Below are 12,298 nucleotides of genomic sequence, written 5' to 3'. Positions count from 1 at the left end.
CATGCATGTAGATTGTTAATATATTTTTTCTATAATGGTTTCACCTTCTGAATAAATGTGCTTGCTTAGAAAGAGCTGTGTGGTAAATTACACTGTTCAAAACTCTGGGGAGAGAGCACGGACACTGCTCTGGCTTGCTGGGCTATCACCGTGTAGGCAGGGAACTCTGCAGCCTGAAAATCCCGGGTCAGGAGAGAAATGTGGGTTGCTCCCAAGAGAGGTGAAGGCTGAGGAGCCAGGACACTAGGGCGGGTGCCTTGAGGGACTACAGAAGGGGAATATAGGTGCAGTTGCCCTGAACTGTGACAATCACCTAGTAACTGTCTCTGCAATAGCTAAATAGACTGAACTCCTTAAGTCTCTCATTGTAAGGCATGTTCTTCAGACCTTGCATCTTTCCTGTGCCTCTTCTGTTAATATTCCCCCTTTTATTAACATCCCTGTTTAAAACGTGAACACCAGAACTGATCACAGTGTTACAGTAATAGTCTTACCAAAGCATTTTAACCTCATGCCGCATGGCCTCTGGGGGTCAGGAAGGAATTTGCTCCAGCCCAACATATAACATTCCATAGGATTATTTTACATCCTCCTTTTAAATGTCCTGCCCATGCTGAACTAGATGGCTCAGTAGTAGGATTTGGTGGGCCAGATCCATGATCCTATACCCACTTTGTAGACTGCTTTCAGCAAAATTGAAACGCTTCACATAAAATCACAGCATTTTGTAGAAATGTCGCAATGCCAACTTCCCCGTGTTAATGTGAACAATACTGGCCACAGTTCTGTGAAATTCCCAACCAGTAGAGACTCATAATTTTAGGCCCAGAGATCCAGTGTTCAAGCCCTACCAATGATACATCCAGGAGAATCGTGACAAATAATGTGCTATTGGAGGACTGAACTTTTGTGGATCTCTAATGCATGGGATGAGCTTTCCTGACCAGTGAGAGTGTGTAACCTACACGGACATTGTTGACTTTGTTCCCCTCTAGTGGCTAGGCTATGTAGAGAGATTTTTGGGTCTAAACGGCCTCCAAACTAATGCAGCTAATTCTTTAGCTCAAGCAGTAGAGGCTTGTGCATTTTGATCCAGAGCTCTCCACTGATGACCCACTTAGCAGCATGTTTATATAAACATATGTGAAGGAGTTCAGATACATTGTGCATTATTATTATTATTCAGATGCCCAGAGAAACTGGGAATAAACTGGCTAATAGAATGTGTGTGGGGGGGTGGGGAGGAGTAGATGAAGCAGCCGTGCTGCCTATTAGTATTCAGAATGAAGTGGGGCCAGATCATGTCCAGTGAGAGACGTGGATGTCACTTCCTGGGAACTTCAGCCATCCAAGAAATAGAGGTGCAAACACACACACAAAATTCTAGTGGGGCAGGGAGAGCAGGAGTAAAAATACATGAATCCTGCAGCTGCACTGAGAGGGACATCAACAGGATACACGACTGTAAGGTATTATATACGATGGTGATGAAGGCAATATAAGGGCGGGTACACAATAGTGCAATTATAATAACCTGGTGAGAGACACATTCCTCTCATCTCTGGCCCCAGTAATGCCTATGTCAGGCAGAAGGGGGAAGATGCATCTGGCTCGGCACTTGTACGTAAACAGGAATGGAAATGCAAAACAATGAAGATTTTGGATAAAGCAAATGAAAATAATACACCTCAATGCCTTTGTTGAACTGGGCAGCTGCCTTAAAGACTGAACAAATACAAGCCAGTGATGTGCATGATTGTGTCAGTGACGCGAGAATGAACACTTGGATGGCAGTGATCTGGATGGCTACGGGCTCATCCATTAATGTAATCAAGGCTTCAGTATAACAAACCAGTGTTAAGAAATGTGGTAACAAAAAGGGGCACTGTGTCGGAGCATGGGAGAGTCTGCATCATGCCACGCTGTCTGAGTTTACTCTGGAAAGAGAAGATGGTGAGGTTAGCAATGATGTGTCAGCCACAAGGCTTTTTTCAGCAATGGAAAGGAACCAGACCAGCTGGCAACCTGTGGTATTTTCTAGCATTGGTTTTTTTAAGTGGTTTTTCCAAGCTGGGGTGTGCTGGACTGCCAATGTTCCAGGCTGTTTCTCCACACAAGAGGTACAGTATGGGCAGCAGCACATCCAGCTTTGCCATCAACGTGTTTTCACTTCGCGCTAGCAGGATCACTTCTGGGGAGGAAAGAGGTTTTAACCGCCTCAGCTTTGGGATGCTAATTTGAAGCAGACTTCCTGAGGCTTGGCATTTCCTCTGCTCTGTGTGGATCTCAGGAAACGTGCGCTACAGCACTGGCAGGAGATACCAACAGTTACCATGGAAAATGTCATGAGGTGCTGAGATTTTTTTGTTTTTTTGTTAACCACCTCATGATATTGTGTAGCTCATGTCACCTCAAAGTAATGGGATGCATGTAAGCCTGGATACACAGGCAACAATTTCTTGCCAAGCTCTGATTGTGCAGTGCTAACCCCCATGTGCTAGGTGAGGATTGTTTTGTAGGCTGCTAGTCTTGGATCTGGCAATTATTAGTGACCGTGATCTCAGAGAGAGGACCTCTCTTTACTGTTTTAACAAGGTTTGAACTCGTGCAATGGTAGCTACTACTGTGCCTGTCTGCGCATCGCAAGAGGTCTTTGTTATATCACCCCAAGAGGCACCCAGATATCTGTGGAGCCTCAGGCTTTTGAGAACTTATTCCGAGATGTATATCCCCGTGAAGTCCTTACTCAGTCAAAATTCCAAGTGACTCCCATGGGAGTTGTGCCTGTGGTTAGCAGTGGGTAAAGAATGAACAAGGATTTCAGGTTTTGATGCTAAGACCTGCTAGTAAATAATTATCAGCTTTACTGAGCTCAGCCATAACAGGGACACACCATAGAATCATAGAATATCAGGGTTGGAAGGGACCTCAGGAGTCCAACCTCCTGCTCAAAGCAGGACCAATCCCCAGCTAAATCATCCCAGCCAGGCCTTTGTCAAGCCTGACCTTAAAAACCTCTAAGAAAGGAGATTCCACCACCTCCCTAGGTAACCCATTCCAATGCTTCACCACCCTCCTAGTGAAAAAGTTTTTCCTAATATCCAACCTAAATCTCCCCCATTGCAACTTGAGACTATTGCTCCTTGTTCTGTCATCTGCTACCACTGAGAACAGTCTAGATCCATCCTCTTTGGAACCCCCTTTCAGGTAGTTAAAAGCAGCTATCAAATCCCCCCTCATTCTTCTCTTCTGCAGATTAAACAATCCCAGTTCCCTCAGCCTCTCCTCATAAGTCATGTGCTCCAGCCCCCTAATCATTTTTGTTACCCTCCGCTGGACTCTTCCAATTTTTCCACATCCTTCTTGTAGTTTGGGGCCCAAAACTGGACACAGTACTCCAGATGACGCCTCACCAATGTCGAATAGAGGGGAACGATCACGTCCCTCGATCTGCTGCCAATGCCCCTACTTATACAGCCCAAAATGCCGTTAGCCTTCTTGGCAACAAGGGCACACTGTTGACTCATATCCAGACACTGTTGACTCATATCCAGCATACCATAAACTAGAAACCCCAAAGGCCCGCATTGCTGATCCATGGCTAGTGTGTCCTTGTATTTGCATGACTCAAATTTAACACTTTTCTAAAGTGACAGTGTGTGAAAAAACCTATAATCCAGCTATGTTAATCCCTGAAACAAATAAGATAATAAGCGCTTTGTCAGAGTAAAGTATGGCTTTAAAAGCAAGCATTTTTCTCAGTTACTTTGAATTGTATTTGTGTGCTATATTAAGAAATGTAATCTTGTACAGGGATTCATCACATGCAGTTGTCATCTGATCACCCAAGGAATTCATCTAAATCAATACTTAAATGTTTTCTTAAAAAACAAAAACACAAAGCAGGACAGCAAAGGGAGAAAAACACATGTGAGTTGATTATTAACAATTTATTTCAAAACAGTACGCCATCCTCTGTTTTTAACTCAAAGAGTAGACAGATGACTCCTACAAATAGGGCCAGATACTCTGCATTGACATCAATGGAGAGATGCATGTGTACACCAGCTGAGGATCTGGCCAACATGCTGGGTGTTGTCTCTCTGTTCTGTTGCTCCGCTGATTTACAGTTTAGCGTTGTATAAGTAGAAATGGTCACCTTTTAGATTAACATTTTTGCTAAAGTATGACACAGTTAACCCTTTAATGAGAATAGTGGCTGGTTTGTACCTAGTGCTAGGCCAGGGCAACAATTCCATTTAACTACATAGAATATGACGCTCACTTGAAGAGGTTTCTGTACTCCAGAGTGTAATCAGTTTCAAGGAATGAAAAATGTGGTCCAGGGAGTAAAGGGTTTTTGCAATGAGTTGTCTTTAGTCTTCTGCAGTTCCATCTATGATAGACTTAAAGCAGAATGGAGAAAACTTATAACCTGTCCCCACGTAGAACTTGTTCTGGAACTCCACCCTGATAGGGGAAAAATAAACACAAAGAGAAGTTCAAGAGGCACTGTAATGTGTTACATGAGCTTGCAAGAGACGACAGGGGTGTGGGGAGAGAGGGAAGAAAGGAACATTTAAAAGTCAAGTAGTCAGGAAGAAAAATCTAGCAGCTCCAGGAAGAAAGAGATTGGGAGCTTAACTAACAGTGGAGGGTGGGTGTCAGAAACATGCACAAGTTTCAGGAATCTCTACAGCTTTGTGATGTGCATATGGACTGGACTGGTGGCTGAGGTAGGGTTTCCTGAGGGCCCCTCTGACATAATGGAAAGGGGCAGGACCAGCAACAGTAGGGTTACCATATTTTCAGCCTCCAAAAGGAGGACAGTCCACAGCCCCCGGCCCCGCCCCCAGCCTCACCCCAACTCCGCCCCTTCCCCAAAGTCCCCACCCCAACTCCGCCCCCTCCCCTGCTTCCCGCGAACATTTGATTCGCGGGAAGCCTGAAGCAGGTAAGCGGGGTGTGGGGGGAGGAGGCGCGGCCCAGTCTGGCCTCTCCAGCTTGGGTCAAGCTCGGGCCCTGGGGTGCCGGCCCCGGGCACCCCCAGCCCGCCCAGCACCCCCCGGGCCCCTGGCCGAGCACCCCCGGCCCGCTCAGCACCCCCCGGCCCGGCCCCCGGCTGAGCACCCCCGGCCCGCTCAGCACCCCCTGGCCCGGCCCCCCGGCCGAGCACCCCCGGCCCGCTCAGCAGCCCCCGGCACCGCCGGCGCTCAGCACCCCTGGCACCGCCGGCCCCCGGCGCCCGGCACCGCCGGCCCCAGACCCCGCCGGCCCCCGGCCCCAGGCACGGCCGGCCCCCGGCGCTTGGCCCCGCCGGCCCCCGGCGCTCGGCCCCGCCGGCCCCAGACCCCACCGGCCCCCCGGCGCTCGGCACCGCCGGCCCCCGGCGCTCGGCCCCGCCGTTCCCAGACCTCCCCGGCGCTCGGCACCGCCGGCCCCCGGCGCTTGGCCCTGCCGGCCCCCGGCGCTTGGCCCCGCCGGCCCCAGATCCCACCGGCCCCCGGCGCTCGGCACCACCGGCCCCCGGTGCTCGGCACCACCGGCCCCAGACCTCACCGGCCCCCGGCGTTCGGCACCGCCGGCCCCCGGCGCTCGGCCCCACTGACCACCAGACCCCGCTCAGCACCGCTGGCCCCCGGCGCGGCCCCCGGCCTAGCCTCCGGTCCCAATTTTCCCGGACATGTCCGGCTTTTTGGGATTTCCCCCCGGACGGGGATTTGGAGCCCAAAAAGCCGGACATGTCCGGGAAAATCCGGACGTATGGTAACCCTAAGCAACAGCACCACTGACCACTACATTTCAAAGGAAGAAGAACCGCCCTTGACGTATTTGGTTCCCACCTTCCTTGGGTTGGGGACAGGACCATCCCTAACCATTTGGGTGCCCTATGCATCCCCCCCTGCAGGGGGGCTCTGTGGGACCCCAGGCCTCCCCCCCCTCCTGGGAGGCAGGAGCTGGGGGGCAACTTTTGGGGGCCCCACAGATCCAGAGTGGCCCAGGGGATTAGCGGGGGGCTGGGAGCAGCCCGCTCCGCTTCCCTCACCCTGGCCCCAGCCATGTCACTCGGGGGAGGGGGTTTGGGGAAAGGGATCCCCTCCCACTGGCAGCGGCAGGAAGCGGAGCAGCCCGGCCCCATCCAGCTCTACTCCACCAGCTCCCAGCCGCAGCGCTCCGCTTCCCATCACCGGTGAGTGCGGTGGGGGGACCTTTCCCCAACCCCCTGCCCCTCCCAGCAACACAGCTGGGGCCATGTCGCTCCGCTTCCTGCCACCAGTGAGTGCAGGAGGCATCCTTTCCCCAACCTCTCTGCACTCATCGGTGGCAGGAAACGGAGCGCCGCGGCTAGGAACTGGCAGAGTAGAGCGGGCTGGGGCCGGGTTGCTCCGCTTCCCGCCGCCGGCGGTGAGTGCGGGGTCGCTGGGGGAAGAGGCGGAATGGAGGTGGGCCGGGGGCAGAGCAGGGGGGAAGGGTAAGAGGCAGGGCGGATGGAGTTGTCTGGGGCCCCACACTCCCCTAGGGACGGCCCTGCCCCTTGCAGGGGGGGCCGGCTGAGGGACAGGGCTGGTCGCCGGGGCTGGTGCTGCCATATATGCAGCACACAGTTGCCTAGGGCACCATGAAATTTGGGGCAATTTGGTGCTCCAGATTTCATGGTGCCCTACACAGCTGCGTATTCTGTGTATGCCTAAGGACAGCCCCTGGTTGGGGGTACAAGGAGGAAAGTAAAGCTTTTGAAAGAGAGTAACGGCTGTGGCGCAAAAGGAATTCAGAAGAGTCACTGACCTTTACAGCCCCTCTCATACATCAGTCTGAAAACACTGTCAGTGAGGGGACAATCACCAGTATCATGGAAGCAGGGAAAACTAGGCCCTTGTTCCTACACTAAACCTAATATCCGAGAGAGCTTTGATAACCACCAAGGGCAGCCAAGTTCACTCCTTCGTGCAGTACAATAGAATCTGAGCTAGCAAACTTATCAGGCCCTCCAGCCCCATATCAAGTGACTCCAAGCTTTACAAGCTGGTTTTTGCTGATTGTATTGTGTGGTCAGGGATGGAATGTCACGTGATGGAAAGTACACAACGCAAGCCCTCCAAGAGAACTCCAGGGCCAATGAGGGTTTTGTTTTTTTTCTTGCATTGGATTTGTTTTACATATCAGTCTGAGTTCTTATAAGATCTTAGAAAAGTGTCTGAACCTCTGAGTGCAGGTGGAACAGTGAGTTAACACTAAATCTTCCACCACCAGGAAGCAGCTTACAAAAGACAGTTACCTTTTCCGTAACTGGTGTTTTTCGAGATGTGTTGCTCATGTCCATTCAACTTAGGTGTGTGTGTGCTCGCCACATGCACCAGTGCTGGAAGTTTTTCCCTCACCACTATCCGTAAGGGACCGGCTCCGGCGCCCCCTGAAGTGGCACACACATGCCGCGGTATATAGGGTGTCGCCAGTTCCCCCCACCCTTAGTTGCCAGAAACTCCAACAGTGGGGAAGGAAGGTGGGTTGTGGAATGGACATGAGCAACACATCTCAAAGAACACCAGTTACAGAAAAGATAATGGTCTTTTCTTCTTCGAGTGCTTGCTCATGGTCCATTCAACTTAGGTGACTCCCAGCGGTACCCTTGGAAGCGGGTAGGAGTTCACGGATGTGTCGATTGCAACACCGCTCTGCCAAACCCAGCATCATCCCTGGCCTGCTGCATGATGGCATAGTGGGCCGTGAACATGTGCACTCAAAGGGTGGGCCCGTGAGCCTGGACGGAACCAAACTGAGATCCCACCAAGGGACCGGGGACCGAACTCGAGGAAAAAGTCTCTCGAGACCTCTGAGGAACCTGATCGTCATGTCATGGGAGAACACCGTTTGCCCCTACATGGGCAGATGAAAGGCAGAAATGGCCACCAGATGCACTGTGATAGAAGAGTGCACCAGGCCCTGGTTCCTCAACTGAAGCAGGTAGGCTAAGATCGACTGCACCGAAGAATGCGAAGGGGAGATGGCCCGTTCGGCCGCCCAGTGGGAAAACCTCATCCACTTTGCCAGGTAAGTCTGTCTAGGCGAGGGCTTTCTACTCTCAAGGACCTTGTGGACCCTTCCAAACAGCCCATTCCTCAGGGTTCAGCCACGCAACATCCACGCCATAGGTGGAGGGACGTGAGGTTGGAGTGCAAGAGTCGGCTGTAATCCTGTGACAGCAGGTCCGGTCAGTTCGGCAGGGGCCATGGAGGGATCGCCGCCAGGCTTGATAGCATCCCGAACTGCTGGCGAGGCCACGCCGGGGCAATCATGATAACCTGAGCCTTGTCTCTCTTGATTTTCGCAAGAACTTTGCTGATGAGCGGAATCAGAGAGAACATATACATCAGGCTTCCCGCACGGCAGGAGGAAGGCATCAGAGAGCGAGCCCTTGCCCAGACCCCGTCTGGAGCAAAACCCGTGGCACCTCTTGTTCTGCCTGGTGGTGAACAAATCCACTTGGGGAGTTCCCCACCTCTGGAAGATCATGCTGGCTGCCGCCGGGTGGGGCACCCACTCGTGGTGAGAGGAGAAGTCCCTGCTTAGGTGATTTGCTAGCGTGTTCTTGGCACCCAGAAGGTGATACGCTTCTAGATGGATTCCATGGTTGAGGCAGAAGTCCCAAAGACAGAGTGCCTCTTGGCAGAGGATTGGACTCCTCCTTGTCTGTTGATGTAGAACATTGAGTCTGTGTTGTCCATCAAGACTCTGACCACTTTGCCCAACAGGTGAGATAGGAAGACTGCGAATGCTCCACGCACTGCCCTGAGCTCTTTGACATTTATGTGTAGTGTCGTTTCTTCTTGGGACCACATACCTTGGGTCTGGAGGGTGCCAAAGTGCACCCCCCAGTCAAGATCTGGGGCATCTGAAACCAACTCGACTGTGTGATGAGTGCTGTTAAAGGGGATTCCTTTCAGGACTTTCTCAGGGTAGGTCCATCATCACAGGGAGGTAAGTACCGCTGTGGGAATGATAACAACCTTTTCCAGGTGGTCCCTGGACTGGGAGTAGACTGTCACCAACCGTAGCTGCAGGGGTAGCATCTGGAGCCTGGCACGGCACACCACATATGTACACGCTGTCATGTGACCTAGTAGGCACAGGCAAACCCTGGCCGCGGTCAGGGGAAATGCGGAGACTTCCACGATGAGGTCCGTCAGTGCCCTGAATCTTTCCAGCGCCCAGAACACCCTGGCACAGGCAGAGTTGAGCACCGCTCCGATGAAAGGAGCGGTACCAGGAGTCAGAGTGGGCCCGATGCCGGGAAGCACCTGCACATGGTGTGGTACCAGGATCGGTACTCCTGCAAGGGGGTGCATGCCCCCAAAGGTCTGCGCCCAGTGACCGGCGAGCTGCGCCTCGAGCCACTCTGCCTGTGCCCAAGGACCGGGGACCGAATGGGGCTGCATGGTGTCTCCCTGTTGCGGTCAGATGCGTGGTGGCTACAGGAAGGTGAGTGTTGGCGGGACGTCCCCCATGACTGGGAACGGTGCCTCCTGAGGTGGGGACCGTGGTGGTTCGAATGTGGGTTTATCCTGTGACCGGTGAACAGCAAGAGCCAGTGTGGGCGGCACCAGGAGGGACATGATCTCCTGCATCACCTGCAGGGCCTCTGGCATGGACGGCACCTGGAGCTGACGGAGGCCTCTGGCGCTATCCGGGGTAGCTGGCAGGGAACGGGTTGGGCTACAACGCTCCACAGGAGCTTGGGCCCGAGATCCTGACGTGGGTGAAGAGTTGCCCGGCATGGGACCTTGCTCACACCCAGTCTTATCCTTTCCCTTGTGGGAGGTTGGAGATCGGCCTCGCACCACCTTCTTGGGCTTCTTAGTTGAAGACACGCATGGGGACCAGTGCCGGCTAATGAACGGTCCCGGTGGGGCACTGTGATGAAAGTCGGTGCTGAGTCTGAGCGTTGCTCCAGTGGGGTGAGGGCCGACTTCATAAGAAGCGCTCTTAAACAAACATCACGCTCCTTCTTACTCCTTGGCTTGAAGGAATTGCAAATTTTGCACTTCTCACTAATGTGTCCTTTGCCCGAGCAACGCAGACAACTGCTGTGTGGATCACTAACGAGCATGGGTCTCTTGCAGCGATCACAGGTCTTAAAGCCCGGGGATCGGGGCCCCGTCCCGAGGCAGAGTCCTGTTCGGGACCTACAAAGTCTCTAACTCTAGCTAAGGATTTATAAACACTAACAGAAAACAATATACACTATAATACAAGAGATAACTAGTTTGTATGAATGAGCAGCAACAGCACTAGCTGAAGTAGCAACAGTTCTAGCACCGTCACTGGCAGCAAGAAGGAACTGAGGGTGGGGAGAACTGGCGTCACCCCATATACTGCGGCATGTGTGCGCCACTCCAGGGGGCGCCAGAGCAGGTCCCCTACGGATAGTGGTGAGGGAAAAACTTCTGGCACCAGTGCATGTGGCGAGCGCAGACATCTAAGTTGAATGGACATGAGCAAGCACTCAAAGAAGAAACATGAGCTACTCCCCAACAGACATGAGTTTGCAGGTCTCCATTAGGCCACTTCACCTGACTGTTTACATATTTTTGCATGCCTGCCCGTCTTCAAACAGGTAAGTGCAATAGCGAGCAGTGTTAGGGCAAAAGCCTGAGGTACAATAATATGGCTGTGAATAGAAAACATCCTGTAACAAATATGAGCATCTACCCAGGCATACAGTCTCACTCTCTAATTAGGTATGTACATGCCCTCACCCGTGCCCCTCTCCACACCCGTCATCATGGACTCTCTGCAGTAAAATGTGTGCCCTCGTCTCCCAGAAAGTGCACTAGAAAAGGCTTCCATAGCGTGAAGGACAGACTCCTCTGGTAGAATACGTACCAGTGAAGGCGCAGTGCGTGCAGGAAGGCAGAGAGGCCCTCCATGACCAGCAGAATAGCTACAGTCAGAACTGCAAAGATGGCAAAGATGATGAAGACCCCAATAAGTCCTCCCCAGCCGCTGTTCTTGAGTCCGATGTTCATCACCATGGTCCAGAGGACCTCTGATAACTCTGCAAAGCAAGCAGGGAGGGAGAGCAAGAACAGTTCAACCGTCACAATGGTAAAATCCATTCGCCCATCCCATTCGGTGGATGGAACCAATCCATTTGTTCTGTGCTCCATCATTCTCAATGCTTTCCCTAAAGGGAAGCTGTATGTAGAAGTAATGGGAAGTGGGTATATAGTGCAGCTGAGGTGTAATGTCTTGGTCCTTCATAGAGCCCCATCGACTCCAGTGGAGCACTGCCAGTTTATACTAGCTGAGGATCTGGCTCTATGTCCCTTTGCAGAGTTGTGTGTGTGGCTGCACCTGCCAGAGATCTTTAGAGAAATCTGGGCTGCTTCCTCCTGAGATCTCCCATTTGTTTTTATCAGAGTTATAATAGTTTGTGCCATTGTAGTAGTTCTGGTCCCCCAGTCAGTGGGATGCCAGGAGTGTCCTTTATGATTTTGCATTTCATCCTTACTGTCAAAATCAGTTCCCTTTCTTACTACTGAGTGTCTACTTGATCTCCAGCTAAGGTTAAGATCTGTGATCCCTGTGGCAATAGGTGCCTATGTAAAAGGTGGGTTCTCTTGGGGTTCAGCATTATTTCTCTGACCATTCTATCCTATGATTTTGGGATGCCAGCTACAAAAGTCCCTTGCAAACGCCTGTTCTCACTTTCCGGTGACATTGTAAATAAGAAGCAGGCAGCAGTATCTCCTGTAAATGTAAACACACTTGTTTGTCTGAGCCATTGGCTGAACGAGATGTAGGACTGAGTGGACTTGTAGGCTCTAAAGTTTTACATTGTTCTGTTTTTGAGTGCAGTTATGTAACAAACAAAAAATCTACATTTGTATGTTGCATTTTTGTGATAAAGAGATTGTACGACAGTATTTGTATGAGGTGAACTTAAAAATACTATTTCTTTTGTTTATCATTTTTACAGTGCAAATATTTATAATAAAAAATAATAATATAAAGTGAGCATGGTACATTTTGTATTCTGTGTTGTAATTGAAATCAATATTTTTGAAAATGTAGAAAAACGCCCAGAAATATTTAATAACTTTCAATTGGTATTCCATTGTTTAACAGTGCGATTAAGCTTTTTAATTGCGATTAATTTTTTTGAGTTAATCGTGTGAGTTAACTGCGATTAATCAACAGTCCTAGTTTTTACATGTCCCTCTTGACTGTAGTATCTAAGCACCTCATAATCTTCATTGTATTTCTCCCCACAACACATCTGTGCTATTATCCCCATTTT

At 51.2% G+C, this 12,298-nt stretch overlaps 1 protein-coding gene across 2 annotated transcripts in view; it reads right to left on the bottom strand.

Annotated features, from left to right (window-relative positions):
- Window positions 1-3,935: 3,935 nt before the first annotated feature.
- The window catches only part of ATP6V0A4 (ATPase H+ transporting V0 subunit a4), a 55,562-nt gene continuing 47,199 nt past the window's right edge, over window positions 3,936-12,298 (bottom strand). For both annotated transcript variants that reach the window (XM_054033595.1, XM_054033605.1), the window contains exons 20-21: window positions 10,882-11,053; window positions 3,936-4,470 (exon numbers count right to left, since the gene is read on the bottom strand). In XM_054033595.1, the coding sequence (XP_053889570.1) occupies window positions 4,377-4,470; window positions 10,882-11,053 (266 nt within the window). In that variant the 3' untranslated portion in view covers window positions 3,936-4,376. The remainder of the gene's footprint in view (window positions 4,471-10,881; window positions 11,054-12,298) is intronic.

Source organism: Malaclemys terrapin, chromosome 1, assembly GCF_027887155.1.
Source record: "Malaclemys terrapin pileata isolate rMalTer1 chromosome 1, rMalTer1.hap1, whole genome shotgun sequence".
NCBI lineage: Eukaryota > Metazoa > Chordata > Testudines > Emydidae > Malaclemys > Malaclemys terrapin.
The sequence above is the reverse complement of the archived record's forward strand: the minus strand, read 5'-3'. Positions and strand labels throughout refer to the sequence as shown.